Here is a 22377-nt window from a genome sequence, read left to right on the forward strand (position 1 = left end):
TGTGTTTCGGCCAAAATATTTAATAATTTTAAGGGATTTTTAATATTTGTATTATCTGTATTTTATCTTGGCTGTTCACCGCCCTGAGTCCTTCGGGAGTAGGGCGGTATAGAAATTTGATTAATAAATAATAAATAAATAATAAATAAATAAAAATATAACATTATTCTACAATTATTACTAAAATTAACCACTAGAAAATCCTGGTGAAAGAAATACGTTCTTGCAGATTTTTCAAAAGCTGAGGATAACGGGGAAAAAGCTTAACTTGAAATGTATTTCAAGTGAAACCTGGGAATGAGCCCTTTCCTCGCATGCCTCCAATAGTGGAGCAGCTTCAAGATTCATAATGTGGAATCTTGAGAAAAATGGCCCATTAGACCCTAAGCTGTTGTGGGCTAGTGCCACTTGAATGTACAGATAATTCATATTCATATGATACGCACATTTCCAAGGAGTCATCCTAGATCAGGACTAAGGAATGTGTTGTCCTCTTGATGATGTCTCCCAGGCTGGATGGAGATGATAATTGTTTGAGCCATCCACCCACAATGGCCGCCAGTTTCTCTTCCCTTCAAATCATTGCATTGGCCTGACGTCTACACTTAAATTTTGATTTAAAAAAAATATATAGTTGCTTGTCTGATGCAACCTGTAATGTTCATATAAACTTAGGACCAATTCATGTCTTCCATAGAGACAATAATAAAGACATCATAATTGAGAGTGGATATGCTTGTTGCATGTAGTTGTGACAAATGATATCTAATGAGAAATAAGCTGGATCACAGAGGGATGTTTGTGTAAGATAGCAGATTTTTATTGCATTTTTCATCGTTCCTGTAGAATGGGCAAAAAGGCCTCCTATTACACCACTGTATTCACACGTCAATCTTGCCAAGGAACAAACTCTTAAATGTTCTTTCACTGCCCCACCCTATTATGACAAGGAGTTTCACCTATCCATCACCACCCAATAAGTAATATAAATTGCAAATCATTGTTTATTTGTTTATTTTCTACTTAGAGCAGATAGTAGTACCTGGTTAAGGTACTACTAAGCTTGAAAAGCTTAGTAAAGTTAGATCTAATACGAAAGGGAGGGAGTCACCTCTCCAGGAAGGGAGACCAGCAGGAGATCCCTAAATTGTGAGCTAGTTTAAAGAATCAAAGAATTCTGGAAGAATATAATGGCAAACCACTTCCTAATCATTGCTCTAAATACTAGAATGGATGTTCCATGAGGACATCTGAAACAGCCTTGATTTAAGAGACTTGGTTCTGGTGTTTGTTAGAGTTCTAGCCCTTCTCTCTTTCAGATGCTTAAAGTCATTTATTGCAAAAGGTTTTCTATCTGTACTTTACAACTTTTGCATATATAAAGAGAACCTAGTTTGTAACCTACAATTTGATCACAGCAATAATGAGGTGAACAAAGGGCAGCTGGGATGATGGACATATTTATATTAATTGCATCATATAGTTCTTATAGGTTGAAATGAGCACATGTTGTTGGAGATACAGAACCATTGAAATGTGAAATAAGGATGACAATGAAATCACAGCCTAAATATAATTAGAAAGTGTACAGAGAACTCAGCAAGCTCCTTGACTAAGAAGGCATACTTAATACCTTTAAAAATTTCCTGGAGCAGTTAGGTATCATATATGGACTGATTCCTTTATATTTAAGCATATCTTGAAAAAGCAGATTCAAACTTAGCACATTCATAATTTAAATAATTTCCCCAGAATATGATTGATTGCTAACATTCAAAAATCTGAAGAATTTCACCATCATTGTCCATATTTTTCAATATCAGCATCATGCCATGTATTGAACATATATCTTACACATCAGGATTTCAACTGAATATTATACTTAGACGAAAATAGATGTTATAAACAATTACAAGCTTATACCAACTTATACCTAGACTCTTCTTTAATTTATTTATTTATTTATTTATTTATTTATTTATTTATTTATTTATTTATTTATTTATTTATTTATTTATTTATTTATTTATTTATTTTATTCAATTTGTATGCCGCCCTTCTCCTAGTGGACTCAGGGCAGTGCACAGCCAGAACTAAAACACATACCAATACAAAATTTAAAATTTTTAAAAGAATTACATGACTTTGGCCCAAAATTTAAAACATTCAAACTAAAACCCATTGACAATTTAAAAAGCTAAAAAAAAAAGGGGGGGGGTTTCATGCCAGCCCTGGTTGATGGAAAAGAAAAGTTTTTAGGGCATGGCGAAAGGCCCAGAGATCCAATATCCTTCGTATCTCCGGGGGCAAATCGTTCCAGAGGGCAGGAGCTGCCACAGAGAAGGCCCTCCCCCTGGGGGTCACCAGCCGACATTGCCTGGCTGACGGAACCCTGAGGAGCCCCTCTCTGTGGGAGCGTACTGGTCGGTGGGAGGCTATCGGCGGCAGAAGGTGGTCCCACAAATACCCAGGTCCTATGCCATGGAGCGCTTTAAAGATGGTCACCAACACCTTGAAGCGCACCCGGAAGACCACTGGAAGCCAATGCAGCTCACGCAGGAGAGGTGTCACATGGGAGCACCCCCTCGCTTTAGGTGTTAAAGCACTTTTTTTTTATTGCAAGTGTAAAATAAGTGCAACTCTGACTACATGTCATATTCTTGGCAACAATACAGTGAGAAAATATTTGATATTATGTTCTTACAAGGTTTGTTTTTCTTTTTTAAAATTGCTGATCTAATTTGTAGGTCTTCTACTGGTGTCCCAAATACTAACCAAAAACTACTTAATTTTTCAAGATTGGATGAGATCTGATTGATCTGTAAATGTCTACCACTAATCGCCTGAATAAAAATTACAAAAAGTATGTCACTATGACACAGTACAAATCCCTGCCATTGTATTGATGTCCTAATGTCTTTTGGAAGTATGTTTGTCAAGGGGTTTGTCCTGTGATATCATAAGACATATTTCATCATTTCCTCCTTGCTCCCTTCCTGCAGATTCCTAAGCTTTGGTGCTATCACCTTCCATTCTGATTTTAAAATAGCTTTACACAAATGCCAGCCCAAAGAACATGATTTAGCTTTGCTAAACTGTGGGATGGCTCCCAGTTGATTTGTGTAAAGCAAAATTTCTCAATTATTAAAATATCCAATGTATGTGTTGTAATTAAATTCCCAAGACATTTTGATTATGTGTGTGTCTATGTATGTGTTCATAAATAAAATAAAAATCCTAAAATGCGAACTTGACTGTTATAAAGGAAAGAGTGTGATTGAGCTACTGCCTACTTGCCTCTTTCCAATAGAATGATATACACATGCTAGAGAGGTGACTTTGTTTCCAGGTTTAGAATATTATGCCAGTTATAACCTATATAGTCTTCTCTGTTTCACTTCTTCCTTTGAGTGCTCTTCAGAAATAATATTAGAATTACAGTCAGAAAATCCTGGAATACAAACCAGGACCTATATTATCTACCTTTCATCTTTGTAGAATAAAAGATCTGATTGCGTGAACATCTAGTACCAATTCACGCTTCAGTAAGATTAGAGAATTGTTTCCCAAGCTAAATTATTCTTTGCCCAATTGTTTGCCACATTCTGAACATAAGTGATTTCTTACAACAGTTCAATATTATTGTACAGTCTTGCCAAACAGAAGTGGAATCTTATAATGCAACTGCTTGAGGGAGTATTGCAGATGCTGTCTGAAAAAAAAATGTTATATTTTCTGCTGCATTTTTGTGTGTCTACTATTCTAACCAAAGATGCAATAAAGTCTGCTATTGTTATTCTGTGACTATTACTTAAAATATAATGTGTTTATTAATAGTAAACAATTTACACATTCCTCTACTGAATCTTGTTCCTTTTCTTTACTCCACGTATCAAATTTAAAAAAAAAGTCACTATTAGATGAAGACTTCATAATGTCTGTAATTACAGAATGCAATCTCCATTTTGCATGCTCTTGGGTGTGGTTGAAATGCATGTTGAAACTGCACCTAGGTTTTAGACATACTAGGCAAGTACTGCTTAGATATTTTGGCACACAACTTTTATTTTTATGATTTCAGTTCTGAGCAGAGTTAATTTGTATAGACAATTGGCAAATCCAAAGAGATAGTGGTTTAAAATACTTCATTGTTTTTTTCATTTCCTCACTGACATGAAGCTATCAAATTAACCAATTATTCATTTTCTATTAGAATTCTGTAGTAGAGGTATTAAACTAGTTTTATCATCCATCATTTGAAATTCAGCTAAAAACATATGGACTGGAAAAATCTTAACTTTTAGAGCTCCAAGACAGGCATTACTCTTCAAGCTGATTATTTATTATCACTCTGTCATGTGAGTGATAGTGATTTATTCATTGTGGGAACCCAGACTGTATAACTCAGAAGAAGGAAAGCAATTGCTGGTATTGGTAAGAATATCACTGAAGAAATTCAGCCAGTGAACAAACTTGGGAAAAAGTGAATTTCTGTCTCTAGAAATTTTGTTTCATCAACACTGCATATTTTGACCTGAAAAAATAATAATTGATAGTAGCTAGGCGAAGAACTAGGTCCTCAGCTCAGTTAGGCCAAAATACTTGTATTTAAATATTTTGTCCAGATCAGTTACCTTACACAACTGTGTCTGCATCCAAGGAGCTTACTGTGCTTCTAATTGCATAAAGCGGGGGTGGGCAATTAATTTTCTCAAAGGGCCACATTAGAAATTGAGATTGCTTTGGAGGGCTGAACTAATAGGGCTGTGAAGGTATATAGGCACGCATGCATGCACATATGCAAGTTGGAAAAAAAAGAATAGCAGTCACTTTCAAAATAAAAGCAATGCAATTGTATTGCGGGCATGGTGTACACTTATTTACATTTGATTTCAAATAAGATACCAGACTGGAAGGCAAGACACCATGAATTCAAATCCCATCTTGGCCATGAAAGTCAGTTCGGTGATTTAGGCCAGTCACTCTCAGCCTAACTCACTTCACAGAGCTGTTAGTGTGAGGGAAAATAGGAGGAGGAAATATGTTGAATATATTTGCTGCCTTGAGTTATTTATAAAAACAATAAAGGCGGATGGATGGATGGATGGATGGATGGATGGATGGATGGATGGATAGAGAGAGAGAGAGAGAGAGAGAGAGAGAGAGAGAGAGAGAGAGATATTTGATCACGTGGGCTGGCTGACAGGGACAGTCAAAGATGTGGCTCAGAGACCATAAAATGCCCAGGTCTGACATAAAAGGCTTATAAATGCTTTTGCTTGGATTTTCACTGGAGCTTTAATTAAGCTTTTATCTTAGTTTATACATTTGAGTGCAGTTAAGGAGTTGAGGCTCTTTGCCCAGCCTCAAATGTGGTTAACCTTGGACTATTCCTTTTCATTTTGTCTTATCTATCCCAGAATAAGTCTTAAATGCTTTGCTGCTTGAAGCTAAATAGAAAATTGCAATGTTCTCCTGTTCTTTGCTTTTTTATAATTATTTATAAATGCTTTAGGTTTTTACCCTGTACCCACTTACCTGATAGTAAGACCCCTTGATTGTAGTTCTTACTTTTACACAGGCTTTCCTATTATTACACTGTTTGATTAGGTGTTTTATCTCTAGAGAAATCAATAATTCTTTGCTACTTGCACTTACTCATCATTATTGCAGGCCTACATCCAAATATTAAAACTTTAAACAGCAGTGACATTAAATTTTTGCAAATTACCTGGCATTGTGTATCTGTTCTGCTGAAGGGCATATGCGAGTTACGTAGTATCATCCTACGTTATCTGTGGGTTTGTTTATTTAACCACAGGTTGCTAGTCTAACAATCAATAAAAATGATAAATTGCCTTTGTACTATTTCTATTACAATAACTGGAAGCAGTCGGCCCCACAAGCACTAAAAGCATAAATCATAATATGTATGAAGTTGACAGTTTTAATTGCTTAGCACTGGCATGCTTTAGTCAAGTGGGGGCATCATTGGCCTTTGAAAGATAGTCTGGATAGACCTATTTCTTTCTAAAGTATGTCATTGAGAACTATCAAATAACATTTCTTTTTAACCTCTCAATTTGACAGTCTCTGCACATTTGGCATTCTGGATGCATGCTTATTGGAATTTTTTTCAAAGCCAAATAATCACATTAATGTCCATGAATGACCATCATCCTTTTTTGTTTGTTTGTTTGTTTGTTTCGTCTTCTTCTTCTTTACACTAATGCTTGAAAGTTTTGGATGCATTCCAGATGAGCAGCTCTCACCAGTTAAGCACACGTAAGAAATAGTTTTTAAGTATGAAAGAAATGGCCGTGAGGCAAGAGTAATTTTTAACTTTTATTTTTAAAAAAGCTGAAAGAATAGGTGCTGATGTTTCAAAAGGACCCCATTTTCCATCATTTCATGTTGGGCCTTCATTTGATTTTTATAGTATTGTCCATATTTTGACTTTGATTTATGTATGTATGTCACCGTGTGTGCAGGTACATGCCTGTGAAATAAATTACGATCAGCTTTGACCTCAGGGATGCTTTTACATGACTTGATTTTGAATAATCTCAATACGGGTGTGTAACATAACTAGACTACACAATTATGTGCCTTAAGACTTTAAGCAATTTAGGCTAGTAGTTTCATCAATGCAATTGGCCAGTTCTCATGTAACATTGGAATCCTGTGTAACACATCTTTCAGTGACAAGAGCCAAAGGCTAAGTCTCTAGATAATGACTTGAATTTCTGTCTTTTTCCAAGTTACCCTGATTGTAAACTGACAGCTTTGAAGGACCTTAACTGACATCAAAGGATGCAAATCATCCAGTTAGATCAATTAATGTTAATTCTCATCTCCCATTTAATTCTTTAATGCGTTTCCATTTTCTCTGATTTTTTTTTTCCAGCCAAGCCCATTACCAAGTCCTGTTTTGGGGAGAAAGCCAAATGCTAGTCAGTCATTGCTTGCTTGGTGTAAAGAAGTTACAAAAAACTACCGAGGAGTAAAAATCACCAATTTCACTACATCTTGGAGAAATGGTTTATCCTTTTGTGCAATATTACATCACTTTAGACCTGACTTAATGTAAGTAGGAACATTTTACATTTAAACTGTCCCATTTCTTACTTTTGTTCATTTTCGGTTTCAAAAGTGCCATCTTGCGGAGTGGGCCAGAAATGGGTAAATCACTTTATATCATGCCATTTCTGAGGCTTTGTTCTAAACCCATACCAATTTCTCATTTTTGTATGCATTCTATTATTCTTTTTAATCCACAGGAAAGCAACTGACTTCAAGATCTTTATAAAAATTAGGTTACTGTTAAAACGAGATGAGACAATAAGCCTGTAGTTCTCATGTGCCATCCAAAGATGACGTGATGGCAAATGTGGTTATCATAGCCAGCCTGAAATCCCTACCTTAATTTCTCTTTTTACATGGAAAACTTCAGGCAATGAAACAGACAATCTTTATATTTATTTATATTTATGTATTTATTCTTTTAATTTTCTACACTATTAGTTTTCCTGATCGCTGTGAAATTGCTAGTTACTATACATTGGCGTTTTATGTTAAATTGTAATTGGCTATAAATTGTGGTTTGTTTTAAAAATGGGTGCTTTTTTTCTATAAAAGTATTTTACATACCCACTGTGCTATTTTCCCCCTCAGTGATTACAAGTCCCTGAATCCTCAAGACATTAAGGAGAACAACAAAAAGGTAAGCATTGACAGAGGGAAAGGGATAACAGATAGGACTTCAATCCCGGCAGATTTTTATTAATTTTGGAGTGACTTTGTTTTAAAAGGCCATAATTAGACCTCCTAGACTGTACTTCTTGAACACATTATTAACTCTAGTTTGTCATGATTTGTATCGTTCATGACAAATGCTGGTTGGAATTTGAGGACCATCTTTGTAGTCCCTAATTAATAGAGGGAGCAAAGGAGAGAAAGTACGAGAGAGCAGTAGATATTTTTATCATCCTATTTTCTTCAATAATTTAATTATAAATAAAAATATAATTGTTCAGTCATTATCTTGACTCAAGGCTTTCTTGGCCTTTGCTTTAATATGAAAGACTTCACTGGTATGGTTATAATAAGCTCTGTTTTGACTTTAGCTTTTATTTAAGAAAGAAGGAGAAGTAGAGATAAAACTTCACATGGGCTTTTATCCACCGCAGTCAATTAAACTAAGCAGTAAGGTGCATTGCATTTTTATAATATGCAGAATTTTGTTTTATTGTTGGAAACATGATTTTTGTAAGGCAAAAACATTAATGAAATATTGTCTGATAGTATTCTGGGTCCAGGTTTATAATCCTCAATAATATTAGGTAATTTAATACCCTTTTGATACAAAGGAAATGAGTTCAGTGGCTTGAGACTCAATCTAAGAATCACAGGAAGACAGGTTGGTACTTAATGCTGCTTTTACTACTCAAGACTCTCGTTGTAGAAATTTCATATTTTAATTTCCATAAGATTCCAGAGCATTGGCCTAGAGGGAATCATTTAAAAATTGCTCATTTTCCACTTGATTAGACTACAACAAAACTAACAGCAAATCAATTTGGTTTGTTTTATTCACTGAATTTTTATTAGATAGTGTGATTTTCTACTTTTTTAACTGATCATTTTTTAAAGATTTAACACACAACATTCAAGTTTCAGAAGGAAAACTAGCTCTTTCACTTCCCTCTTCCTCCTACAGAGAGCAAATGAGAAATTGTTTGAGAGAGAAATTCCATATATAGATTTCATATAGGAAACACATGTGACGAATAAAGTATTCCTTACACTACCCTATGTATGGATTGCATATGTGTCTTCTCCAATATAAAAATTATTTTCCTGAAAATAAGTCATTAACTGCAGTTGCAATAACATATATGCCATCTTTAAAAAAAATGTAATGAAAGTTGAACTAGAATGGGATGCTTTAGTATCATTTTCAAAATTATATTTAAAGTATCTACCGTAGTAGTTTGCTTTTGAACAAATACTTTGAAATCAACAGATCAATTTAGTCATTTTCATTTATAAAAATTGTGACTAGAAAAAAGTGAAATTAATACTGAAATCCTTAGTCAACTTCTCAGACGTACCATTGCCCTTTATTAAAGAAGCAATTGTTTTTGCTATGTAGTGTGCATCTGTTCATATATATTTTCTTTCATCACTTTGCGACCCTTTGCTTGACAGCTCTACAGAGTGAGCTTCCTGCAGATTTATTTCCTGGTCTCACACAGTTCTGTCCGATAACCTGTGTGTCCTTGATTGGAATGAACACTACCCTGGGAAAAGTAGCCAATAATATATAGAATTTATATTATGATTGTATTATCTATTATGAATAGATAACACCTAACCAATTAAAATAATAAGAGCTATGCTTATTTAAAAATTCCTACATGTTTTGTCCCATAAATTGACATAAGAAAAAATAAGTAATTTGGTGGGTTTGGACTTCAACTGCAAGCATTAAGTTCGGCAAAATGACTTCAACTTCAACAACAAAACAACATTGGAAGAGACCTTGTTTTTAATGATATTTTTTCTGAATGAGATAACTTTTGAGAATAGTCATTTTCAGTGTAACTGTTATTGAATCTCATAGAATCAATTTCTGAATAAATATGCCTAGGCTTATCTGTAAAAACATTATTATAAAGAGGAGGCAAAAAACATATTTATTGTTATGTCAGACTTTGACCAGCATGTCGGTATGTCAACTTGTTTAGACAGATTATTAGAATACTTCTTCTGGTATTTTCATTGATTTCACCTGATATCTGTCATTTATCTGTCATCTAATGCCTGTCAATAGCAATTAGCATACACCATTTATTTGCTTGTCTTCAGAATGTATCTGGCATTTTCTTCAAGATCTCATAGCAGCAAAAACTATTTAATGAATAACTAGAAACTATGTTTGCTAAGCCAAAACAAACAAACAAATACAGATACCACCCTCATTTTATTTTTCATCACACGAGGGTGTTTTTTAAAATCAGAACATTTGGAGGTTTATGGAAAATGGAATTTCAACCTAAGTAGGATTTAAATTTTTGCTTCAAATTCAGGTTTTCTAGCCTATGTTTCTCAGAAATCTGTGGCACCCTGATGATCATCCATATTTCTCCATTCTAGATTTGATAACTATGCCAGTAAAGAATGAAATAGCAGCTGGCTATTTCCGCTGTCTGGCTAATCCAGTTTGAAGCTGTTATAATGTATGTTCAGACTTTTAGAACAATACCCAGTGCAATACAATGCTGCAGTCCAACTTGAAAGGCATAGAAACATTGTACACTGGGAGCTAGACAGTTCTCTTTTTGCAGGAAAACCACCAATGCAATGTAAAAAACTGGAGCAGATTAATAAAATTATTTTAATTTCCAATCAGATTTAACAGCACAGTAGCCCTTCCAGATTGAGAACCTAGTCATTGCGGAGAGAATATTCAATAATTTTTGTCAGGGTTGCAAAGAATTCTCAGTCATAACTTGCATCATGTTTTAATTATTCAAAACAGTCTGGGTTTTCCCTGTCTCCCTCAGTCAGACTGTGGGTTTTCATATCATTTTCTTGTTCTGTTTTTCTCAGAAGTGACTATAAAGCTGAAGTTATGCCCACAATTCCTTTGGTAAAGCCTTCCTTGAAATACAATACTTTTCCCAGCCTTGCCTTGGATAGTGATAATTACCTGTAAATTGAGAAACAGCTGTGATACGCCAAAACTAGAAAAACTTGATGCAAGTACATTCTTTAATGGAATAGGAGTAGTAGAGTTGGTCTCATTTTTGCTTAAAGCTCCATAGCAGTTTGATAGACATGAATTAATCGGTGCCTACTCTAAAAAGGAAAAATAGGGAGGAAGGGAGGAAGATGGATGGATGGATGGATGGATGGACAGGCAGTCTTAACACAGCACAGATGAGCTGTTGTTTTCTGTTATCCAATTAACCAATCCAAGCTAAATGACAGCAATTTCATGGCTAATAGAAGGCTGGTCAGCTAGCATAAATCCCACAATGGATTAGTATCAGGTTTCTTTCTATCTTTGTTATCTTAGTTTCTTAGTTTAAAAACCAGTCTGCATTTCCATGGTTTTTTTTTTTCCTTTTCTCCAGCTACAGGCTATTTTTTTAAATTGCTGGGGCTTTGTATGACTCTAAATTCTGCTGGATAGAACAACATCTATTTTAAAATTCCCAGTAATAATCATTGCTAGCAAAAGATTACAGCAAGCAGCATCTTCTCATTATTGGACTTTATTTTTTTCCCTATACCTGATTGTATACATTCTGCATTTGCTGCATTGGTCCACATGGGCAAGGGGTTCTGGTCAGCTAAGAAATTCTATTACATTAGTGGGAAAACATCATTGGAACCAATACTTATAGCACTACAAATGAAGTTACATCTATACATTGTAAAAATCTTTTAGTGGATGTGTGCATTAGGATGGATTGTACCATCTTACATTTTTCTGTCAGAAAAGGTTAAATGCTTTGTGTCTACCTCTAAGACATTAACAGTAGAGCTTACTCTTATTTTCATCTGCACTGCTCATCCTGCATTTTATATCTTGATTACACTATTCTATGCATCTCTCTCTCTCTCTCTCTCTCTCTCTCTCACACACACACACACAGATTAGAATTTAATTTCTATATACCATTCTTCCATAATAGAAAATATCCAAATTGGCTCACAATGCACATGGTAAATGAGCAATATCAGGATATAGAAATAAAAGAAATTCCAAGAGCAATAATACATTACAAGCATAATATCAGTGTGATATTCTGAAAGACATAAACCAAACAAGTCTGGTTAAAATCAATATTTTAAAGGTTACTGAGCATATAGCCCAAATGGAATGAATATCATCTTTGTTTTGTGATTGCTCCAGGTCACCTCAATTCTTAGCTGAGTTCTCACAGATTGGAGCTTGCAATTTTTTATTTCAGGTGAGAATACAAAGAAGTGTATTATGCTCTACACAAAAAATGCTCCTGCATATTGAACATTTGATGCTATGGAGAATGGTTGTAGCCTGTGCTACATTTTTCATATGAAGACACCTTTTTTTCCCAGGCAATCAATCAATAAATATTTTCCAGCAGTTAAAAATAATAGAATCATTAAATTGATACCATCTCATTGGCTAGCCATATAAGGCAGATTTATAAGAAAGTCAAGTATGTCAAAAAGATGGTAGTTCCTTCAAACCTATATTGAATCATCATGTTTGAGCACTTAGAAAGTAGCCTTGCCTGAAGTTGCCTTAAAGTTCAGGCAATGCTTTTGGGGTCTGCCATTTTGATTCTCCTACAATACATGAAAAGTAATATCAAGATCCCAGAGACATGGCATGAAAATTAAAAATATGGATTGCATTGTTAAGTGTTGGATCCAGATAGCTGTAGGTGGTATTTAGGGTCAATGGCAGGATCAATCAGTGAACCTCCAAAGGGCTTGGGTCATAACTAACAGCTCAAGTGTGCTGATCCCTACTGCTAGACCTGACAGCAACATTAAAGAGAGGAGAAATGTAAATTGAGCTCTTCTGACTGAAAGACTCATTAAAAAAAAGTGCTTCCCATTTTAGTCTGTTTACATGCCTACTTTCAAGTTATTATGTTTTTTAATCAATACTTGTTTTGTTTTCAGGATTGTGCTCTAGCTTAAACAAGCCATTTTACTGACTCATGAGACTTTTAATGGCAGCAGTTTCTTGTCCATATCTTATTTAAAGCCATGGTAAATGGTGAAATCCTAGGAAATCTCTTTCAGACCCTATGCATCTCCTGACAATTATCATACATTCCAGTACATCAACAACACTAACTCTGTTTTTGCTTCTTCTTTTAAGGCATATGATGGATTTGCTAACTTGGGAATATCCCGGCTACTTGAACCTTCTGACATGGTTTTGTTAGCTATTCCTGACAAGCTGACTGTTATGACCTATCTGTATCAAATACGGGCACATTTCAGTGGACTGGAGCTAAATGTAGTTCAGATTGAAGAAAACAGTAGCAAAAGCACATACAAAGTCGGCAACTATGAAACAGACACAAACAGCTCTGTTGACCAGGAAAAATTCTATGCAGAACTAAGTGACCTAAAACGAGAGCCAGAACTGCAGCAGGCAGCCTTTGTTTTCCAGAAAGACCCAGTATTTGTAAATGACAGCAGAGTTCTAGAGTCAGAAGGAGACAGAGAACCTCAAGACACAGCTGAGTCACGAAGTTTGGCCTCTCCTCCTCCTCACAGGACTGTAGGTGATGCAGAGCAACCAAAAAAACAGCAGGGAAGGATTTCGAGAATAGCAGAACCTGAAAAAAACAGTACAGCACAAACACAGCCCCTGTTGGGAAGGAAAAAGCTTCTCAAAGCAGACACTCTAGACCTGAGTGATCTCATGCAGATCAGCAATCTAAAAAGGGATCCACTTCCCACAACCGTAGATGAGGATATTGACAAAAAAGGACATCAGAATTGTGACACTGCCATTTGTGTCTCAGAACCTGAAAAACAGAAGCACCTCAGCCTTAGAGATAGTAGAAAATTGGATTCTGAATTACACGTTGAAAAAACAAATTTAGAAGTGGGAAATAAATCTGGATGCTCCAACAATAGGGATGTGGATATTAATAAATTAGATACGCAACTGGAGACTAAGCTAGAGTTTGAGGCCAAAACAGTGATACATCCAACAGATCTGCCTGGAAAAACTGCACAGGTAAGGAATCAGAAACTACTTTCACAATATTATAACTTCTATTGCAATTTCTCCTGCAATCAGTTTCAGTAACATTTTGTTTCATCAAAATTATGCTAGGGGAGGCTAAGGGACCATTTTCAGCAATAGATAAAGATATTACTACAGGAGTGATCTAAATAAGATCTACCAGTGAGATTCCTCTCCTGGGTCAAAAGTCTTCCATGAAAAGAGCAATTTTTCACAGTTGATGAATCTGGATCTCACCTTGAATTGTCTTAGTCCAGTGGGAAGGGAAATACTCATTATGCTACTATAAAAAATCCATTATTGATACTCCTGTCTGCCCTGTTAAATATAAGATTGGTCTGGGGGATTGCTATTTGCCAACTCAAATTCAAATGGGGCTTCAGCAGAGATGTTACTAGGTAAGGCAACAACTGGTTCCTACAATCATACTGACCTAAGCTCTACGATCTTCTAAGAAAAGGGTTCAGTAAAATGTTATGAAATTTAATCCTGTGAAAACATAAAGAGGGCTGCAACCTGAATGTGGCTCTTCTTCCATTCTCCCAACAAATGGAGACTTCATATTTGGCCCCCAATTCTGATTGCTTCCTACCCAAGAAACTCAACTAAGATTAGTTCTGAAATGAAACTGCCCCAGAGAGCAGAGATATAGGACAAGGGAACAGATGCAGCCTACAGTTCTGTTCTCTTTTGAATGCTAGCCAGAGCCCCATCCCCAACTGGGAAGGAAGCCACCCTCTTATATCTCTTGGGGAGCTCGACATCAAGGTTGGTTGATTTGAGATCGGTCTCCCTTCCTGAAATCTGCTTGTTTTTGACTCTGTTTTTCCCAAGTCTCTTCTATCTGACTGTTGAATTTTGTCAAACTGACTTTTTAAACAACTGGAACAAATTCTCCAAAACTGGCTACATAACAACACTGGTCTGCAGTCATTATAGTTCTGCTCTGCATATCAAGTTGATCTCTCTGTCTCTTCATCCAATTCCAACTCATGTTTCAAATATATGATTGCATGTAAAAAAAAAAAAAAGATGTTTAGACGAATTAGAATTGCTATAGAATATTGGAGGATGTTTCTTGCTCTCATCCCAAATCTTTAATATGTACATCCAATAGTGTTATATCACATAATGCATGATTCATTTAAAAAAAAAAAATTAAAAGGGAGATTCAGGCAGTGCAAGGATGGCAGAATCCATGCCTATAGGTTCTTCTGCATAAACAAAAATAGTTTTGCATATATTTTAAAAACTGAGGTTATGTGGGAAAAGGATGCTTAAATATATAATTGAAAATCCCATGTTTGATTCTAATTTGGTAACATCATTAATATGTGGCATTTCCTCTTGTTTTGTAGTCAACTGTCATCAGCATCTTTTTAATTATTAATCATTACATGATTATTCTATTTATTGTCAATTTTGTTTGCTTCTGCAGCAGATGCCCAAGACATTGTCTCACTCTACTTTTCCACTGGGCAATCTTCATTCACTTAGTATTTTTAACTTCCATAATATTTAGTTACCAAAAACCTTAGAAGACTCTTCCGGTATACTGTAACTTCCTTTGCTATAGTAAGTCATAAAGAGGGAAAGATGATGTAACCAGAGGTCGTTTCCTTCAACATTGACATGACTCCCTTACACATTCTGTAGCAACTATTCCACACACCTATTCTTGCAGTTGCCCCAGACTCTCTTTTGCTTGAAGCAAAGCAGTAGACAATCTGGCACAAAGCTGAACTGATGAGCAAGAGAGGCAGAACCAGTCCAACACACCGCAAGAAGGCTACAAATGCTTGGACTCCTATTTGGGGGAGTATTGTTGCCCGGTGGAAATTCTGCTAATTTACAGCCAGGTTATTTCTGATATAGGCCAGATGAGAAGGGGTAACTTCTGTTGTTCTTTGCTAGGCCCAGCCTCTTCACAGTTGCAGCGGTTTTCAATTACTGGATCTTTATAATGCGTCCTATATTAGTTGGGGTAGCCAGGAAGCTGCCTGCAGCTCACCAGCATATCTAGAACTCTCCTTTAATGTATAAGTCCCAGAAAATTGCTGTTTGAGGGCTGGATGGTGGTAGTTAAGGGGAAAAAATAAAAGTTACGGCTTCATTTCACCCTACTGGAGCTCTAAATATAGTTCTCCTCTAAAAAAAAATTGGAATCCTGGCCTTGTTAGCTTTTGGAATGCACTGCTCTGGATGCTGTAGAAACTTGTTATGGCCCTCTAGGTTAAAGTAGATTTTAAGCCACTAGCAAGCAATCTCTCTTACTGCTACTTGGTTTTTCGTCTTCTATTTCTCATGGAAAGTGCCTTTGCTTTTCTTAGCAGAGCAGTACAGTACTATGGGGTAGGTAGGCTAATTTGGGGCTCTGTTGTCTTTCAATATGACATATTTTGCCTTTTATGTATTTTGAAGCAACGAATGTTATCAAGACAAGAAGAGTTAAAAGAACGTGCAAGAGTCCTGCTGGAACAAGCAAGAAAAGATGCTGCTTTAAAGGCAGGAAACAGACAGTTCTCCAGTTCAATCGTCCCAGGCCGCTCTAAGCAACTGACTGATGTAAGAAATGTTCATTATTGTGACCTATACAGAAGTGTATTTCCTTTTATCTGTGTGTCTGGATATGGGAATGTGTTTTTGGTTAGCGACACTGTTGCTGGCTGTAACACACCAGAACAGCAAAATATGGAAAAGCAGCAGAGAATTATTTATGGGTGATTCTAGCTATTCTACGAATGCTGAGCATTGTGCTTCTCCTACCAAGAGCCGATTATTTCCCTACTGACTAAGGCCAAGGAAAGATCGCAAGTCCGTTGAAAGCTGTGCTGTTTGAGTGCCAGCCGATTTAAGATACTGGACAGATGAAAGGCAAAGTTATCTGCCATGCTGCAGCATTTCACCCAATACTGTTTGTCCCAGTGACCCTCCTTTTATCATTAGAATGAATTATTCTGATGGCTAAGCAAACGTGGGTCCAATGGGGAGGCAGCTGCAGTTGCCTATTGCTCCACCAGTAACCTCAGTGGTGACCTGAAGAGGTCTGTAATCTCTGGAGATGAAAGCTAATTAAATTTTTATGCAATCCTTCCCAAAGCAGAGATTGCCTATTGTGTCATATCATGTGCTGTAATTTTGCAATTCTTAACACTTGCACATGAGAAATTGTGTGAGTGCTGCAGCAGTTATTTTGCTAATGACTACCATTTGGCCAAAATCTTCTTTCAAAAAATAGTTGAGTTGTGTTTGCTGGGGTAAATCGCCTTGCCCCAATCCTACCTGTCTTGTCTTGTCTTGTCTTGACTAGCATTTATCTGAGGATAAACTGTTAGGAGCTTTTTAATTACTGGCTTCATACTAATAATTTTTATCTATGAAAAATAATTTCCCTTCTACGCAACTGAGCCATAATTTAGGAGCATCTATCTTTTGTTAATTCTGTTAGAATGGCAGGTGATTAGGATAGTTTATATTATTGTTTTGTTAACAGTCTTTAACAGTCAAGACTTTATATACATACAACGAAGTATTTCTGGAGTCCAAAACACTTACAGAATAATGTCCTAATATAGTCAGTGTAGCATATAACTCTTATGAAATTCAGTCTTTATCATTTAATTATTAACCTTCACAATGGACAGTCTTTCTGCAGTACTCCTTATCTTAACAATTATCCAATGTCTCCCCCACACACACGCACACACACACTATACACTCTCTGTGGTCCTTAATTGTGCCCCTACCCATCTTTGCCATAAACCATGTCTCTTGGGAGGGAATACGTATTTGCCCATTTTTGTTCATAGTGTTGTAATGTATTTATTATTGTTCTGTTAGTAGCTGAGGGGAAGAGCAGTTGTATCATTATTTAAGAATAATATTTTCTAGTAGGCTCGGGATACACTTACTCTAATTTACCTTAACAGTGAAAAATTAATTTCCCATTTATTTCTTTTCAGAGATGTTCATTTGCTATTTCATGAAAAGAAATAACATGTTACAAAGTTTAGTATCTGTCTCTTTTTTTGTGATGGGGTGTGGGTAGAGAAGAGCATGATCATTTAGTGAGAAAAAAATGACAAGTGACCACAGAGGCACTTAGAAGTCTGTGGAAAAATAGGAAGGAGGAAGAGTTGGAAGCATTTTTGAACAACTTTGGTTGATTTGTCTAGTCCTACAAAAGACAGACTAACTCAAGAAACTTCTTCACTTGGGGTACTCTGTCTTTAGTCTAATTCAGAACATGGGAAATGAATTTTGTGCTAACCGGCATTAAATGGACAGTACAGAAGTGTTAATTTTGTTCTATGTTTGCATCCAACATAGGAGTATCCTTATGAATCTGCCTATTTGCTAAGATTATGAGTTGTCCTTTTTAGCCCATAATCCTGGTCTTATATGAGAGGCACTATTCTGAGTAACCTCGCCTTGTAAAATACCTTACAAAAATGAGAAGTGATTCAAAAGTGGTTTTACTTACTTTAGTTGGCCATTTTCTGGAATTATAATGCATGCTATTTTTTTACTACATAAATTATTTTTATTGTTTATCCTTTGGCTTCTATACATTTAGCCAGTGGTTAGAACTGATGTATTAGTTTTATGATGTGCTATAGATTTTGTAAGGTACCTGGAGGCTTTAAAAGTAAAACGCCTTTAGTAAGTGAATGAGAACGTCGCATTCAAATTAATTAATGCATTCATATCAGTAGCTCACTTCTTCTTAATTTCTCCTGGAGAGGGTGTGGGGTGCATATTCTTGAGGGCTTTGGTCCGACTACTCTCCAGGAAATACTAAACGAACAATTCCTTTGGCTGTGCCATTCAGCCAAGTTAGATTTAATCATTTTTAGTCATCCACTTATTTCCTTTTCTGTTCAGCTCTTTTTATCTCTTTAAACATTTCACACATGTGCAATCATCATAATAGTTCAGTGTTTTGCAAGGAGTGATTACCTAACCAGGAATGATGTAATTGAACAAATTTATAAAAAAAATAAAATCTGCTTTGTTCTGTTGCTGTCACAATTTCAGCGGCCTTTCTTTATTCAAAGATAGGCAATGCCTAATTGGTTTCAAAATTATTCCAAGTATTTGGTTCTCCTACATAAGCCTGGATCTGCATTTATAAAATCACTAGAAATGATATTTGCTTACCTGTCTGAGATAAGCTAAAGGCAATTAAAACATCTTAAAATGGCTGATACTAGTAGTGAAGATGTAGCATAGCATAACCAAGAGTGCGTGCTTGTCAAAGTTAATTTCCTTCTTTGTAAAATCAAAAACTCTTTGATGCTGTGAGAATTGCATATGTCTGCTGTTAATGCTGGGTTAGAGAAAAACCTGTCTTCAGGTGTGTGTGTGTGTGTGTGTGGAGAAGGGGTTTTTGTGATGCTTGGACAAACCCCGTTCTCTAAAGAAATGTGCTTCATTTTCATATTTTGTCTCTTTCTGTTCCTTTTCTTTTTGTGGTCAAGTTAGAAGAAAGAAAACAATTTTCTTCTGTATGTGCATGATTGTATAATTTACCTGCATTCCATTATTGTATCAGATACTGTCCATTCTACTGCTCTTTAGCACCAAGTCCTTTGCAAAGTATTAGACGATTGGGTAGATCCTATGGTATTGTTAGAAATTTTATTTTAAGTGTTATTTGGTTATGAGCTAGTTAGCTTTCATTGTTATCAACTATTGTGATACTTTATCATTCTAGAATTTCAGTGCAAAGTATAAAAGTCAGACAAAAGTAGATGCGAAAAACATCCACATGCATACTTACTGTTGTGATTAGATGAAAAATGGACATGTGGGAGATTAGCGAGGCTGAGCTGAACAGCACAATTTTTTCGAAGCATGACTCAATCCTGTCCTTGAATCACCATTTTGGGCAGATGGGATAGGCTGTTTTCTTCATAAGAATAACCTAAACCATAGTGTAAATCAGTGGTGAAATCCAAATTTTTTTACTACCAGTTCTATGGACGTGGCTTGGTGGGCGTGGCTTGGTGGGCGTGGCAGGAGAAGGATACTGCAAAATCCCCATTCCCTCCCCACTCTGGTGCCAGCCAAAGGTGGTATTTGCCGGTTCTCCAAACTACTCAAAATATCCGCTACCAGTTCTCCAAACTGCTTAAAATTTCCACTACCAGAACCTGTTAGAACCTGCTGGATTTCACCCCTGGTGTAAATGTATGTTGTTGTTCCATACGTTAAAAAAAAAAACCCCAGAAAAGCAACATCTGAACTCGGTCTATTGGGACATTTATTTTATGAATCACCTTGCATTATTTCTCCCAAATCAGCAAACGATGTTGCAAAGGGACGTTTAGTGGCAATTGCCTGATCGTTTTACTACATCAGCATTAATACAAAATAAAATAGTACTTTTTACCTTTCTAGTGCCAAGGAACCTCTAAGATAAATATTTTTCTTTGAAGAAATACTAGTCTATTGGGTTCAGACCCTACACAAACCCTACTGCCTAGGAACCAACCAACTTGTGAGGCTTAAGACAGCTTAGATCCTTCTTGAAAAATTGGCAATTGTATGTAATTTGTGCTGTTTAAAAATATTTTTAGCTTAATTGTAGAGATTGTGGCATTGTTATGATAGGCCACGGCAGCAGGAAGCACAAAATGATGAAAGCAGCATCACAATTTCTCAACATAGTCCCTGCTTATTTATGTGTGCAAAAGAGGTAGAACCGGCAGCATTATAGCACAGCTGTGCTCTCACCATTTTGGCAGAAGAAGCCTGCAGATGCTAATGAGCCACAGGAACTCTACTATGCTCTGGAACATAGCCCAAATTCTTGCCAATTGCGTATTGGAAGGTATAAGCAAACTTCTCTTCTCATAGAACTCAGTAAAGCGTCTTCACATTCTACAGAATCGCAAAGCTTCCAGAAACATTCTCACAAAACTTTAGTGGAACAAACACATATGTAGAAGGGGCAGTGGTTGTATTTTGAAATTTAAGAAGGATGCTTGTTTCCTCAGTGTCAGTGCACTATTTAAGGCAAAGTATTTCCATATTGAGCAAGTGTATTATCAGGTTGCTTGTTTTTGGTTTGTTTCAAGTTTTGCCCCAAAGCCATTATCACTATTATACAAACAAAATATAATTACCGGTATATTAGGGGAATGAATTTTATCACTATGAATTTTACAGCAGAAAAAATATAAAGAGGTCAATATTTTCCATTGTATAAAGGTCATTTGGGCTTCATTAGAAGAAGTGTTAAAATTGTCTGAGCCAGAAAAAAGTGATAGATCTTAATGAACTTACACCAATAGTGGTTTTGATATTTCTAAATTTAAGCAAAAAACAGAATAAAACTTTTTATTTTACTTTGCTGTAGGTTTTTTATAGAAGTTATAGAAGATATTTAATAGAAGATAATTCTCCTTATCTAGAAAGCAAAATTACTCTTTTTAAAACACTTTAAAAAAGCACTGCCAGTTCCTAAATTACTAGGACTTAGATTATCAATAATTTTTTTTCTAAGAAATTAGAAAAGTAAGATAATAAGCTGGCTACTATCAGTTAAACCTACAACAGACTTTGTGTCCTTTCTAAACATATTGATGGATGAGATTTTATATTATGTCAACCTTGCCCCTTTGATGGTAATTGGAAAATATTGATTTAAGGTTGGAAGTCTAATCTGTCATGCTGATAATTGTCACCAGATTTAAATATGATCCCCAGATTGTTTTTAGATTACAAAAGAAGCAGTTACCACCACCTAATTGATAAAAAGGTTGAACATTATTTGATAATCCATGGGAGCTCATACCCTTATTCACTATTAGCCATATTTGTCTTCCAAGCAGACCCCTGAAAAACTGACAAATGTGGTTTAAGATGATAAGAGTATTCACCACAATATTTAAATTATGATTATGACACTTTTTTTCTGCTGCATTGTCTTTTGTGAGAGAAAATAACAGAGGAACACTTATAAAAAGTGAGCTTCTGATTAAAATACTAATATGTATAATCTGATACATTTTCACTGAGGAAATTATCTCATACTAATTTTATATTGAAGAATGAAGGAGGTTTCTAATATTTTGAATTTTTGCACTGTCTGACGTTATATCTATTGTTTGTACTATGTTTTGGGGACTGAGAAAGAGCAAAATACATAATTTACAAACATCCAGTTTGGTCTGTGTATCTCCGATATCTATATGCCATAATTGGAGGAGGGAGGACATATGCAGAATAAAAAGAAATTTTTAATATTAAACCACTTCTATGTAACAAAGATCGGGAAGTACATGAAGTAATTAGTTCTACAACTGATTTGTTTCTGTTTTATAGAAAATAAGCAAAGCTGCCATTACTTCAGTCATAGCAATCATAAATTGTTTTATTATAAAAAATGGTGAGTTGTTTGAACTCTCCTTAACATCTGAGAATAATAAAAATGCCTGCTACCCAATTTAGCGGTGTGTTTCTAAATGAGATCATGCAAAAGCTCCCTAATCTAACTAGATCCAAAACTTATATGTTTTCCTATTGTTGTCCTTTAAAGACTGGCAAGGAAGTGGTCTCTGTTTCCAAAAGTTCTGTTTTGTAAGAACCCCTCCTTTTTT

At 35.7% G+C, this 22377-nt stretch overlaps 1 protein-coding gene across 4 annotated transcripts in view; it reads left to right on the top strand.

The window, feature by feature from the left end:
- EHBP1 (EH domain binding protein 1) overlaps window positions 1–22377 on the top strand; it is a 302398-nt gene that overhangs the window by 178003 nt on the left and 102018 nt on the right. For all 4 annotated transcript variants that reach the window (XM_034432474.2, XM_034432477.2, XM_034432473.3 and 1 more), the window contains 4 exons: window positions 6908–7086; window positions 7675–7723; window positions 12890–13762; window positions 16193–16336. In XM_034432474.2, the coding sequence (XP_034288365.2) occupies window positions 6908–7086; window positions 7675–7723; window positions 12890–13762; window positions 16193–16336 (1245 nt within the window). The remainder of the gene's footprint in view (window positions 1–6907; window positions 7087–7674; window positions 7724–12889; window positions 13763–16192; window positions 16337–22377) is intronic.

This window comes from Pantherophis guttatus, chromosome 1, assembly GCF_059756535.1.
Source record: "Pantherophis guttatus breed Tessera chromosome 1, ASM5975653v1, whole genome shotgun sequence".
NCBI classification, from domain to species: Eukaryota; Metazoa; Chordata; class Lepidosauria; order Squamata; family Colubridae; genus Pantherophis; species Pantherophis guttatus.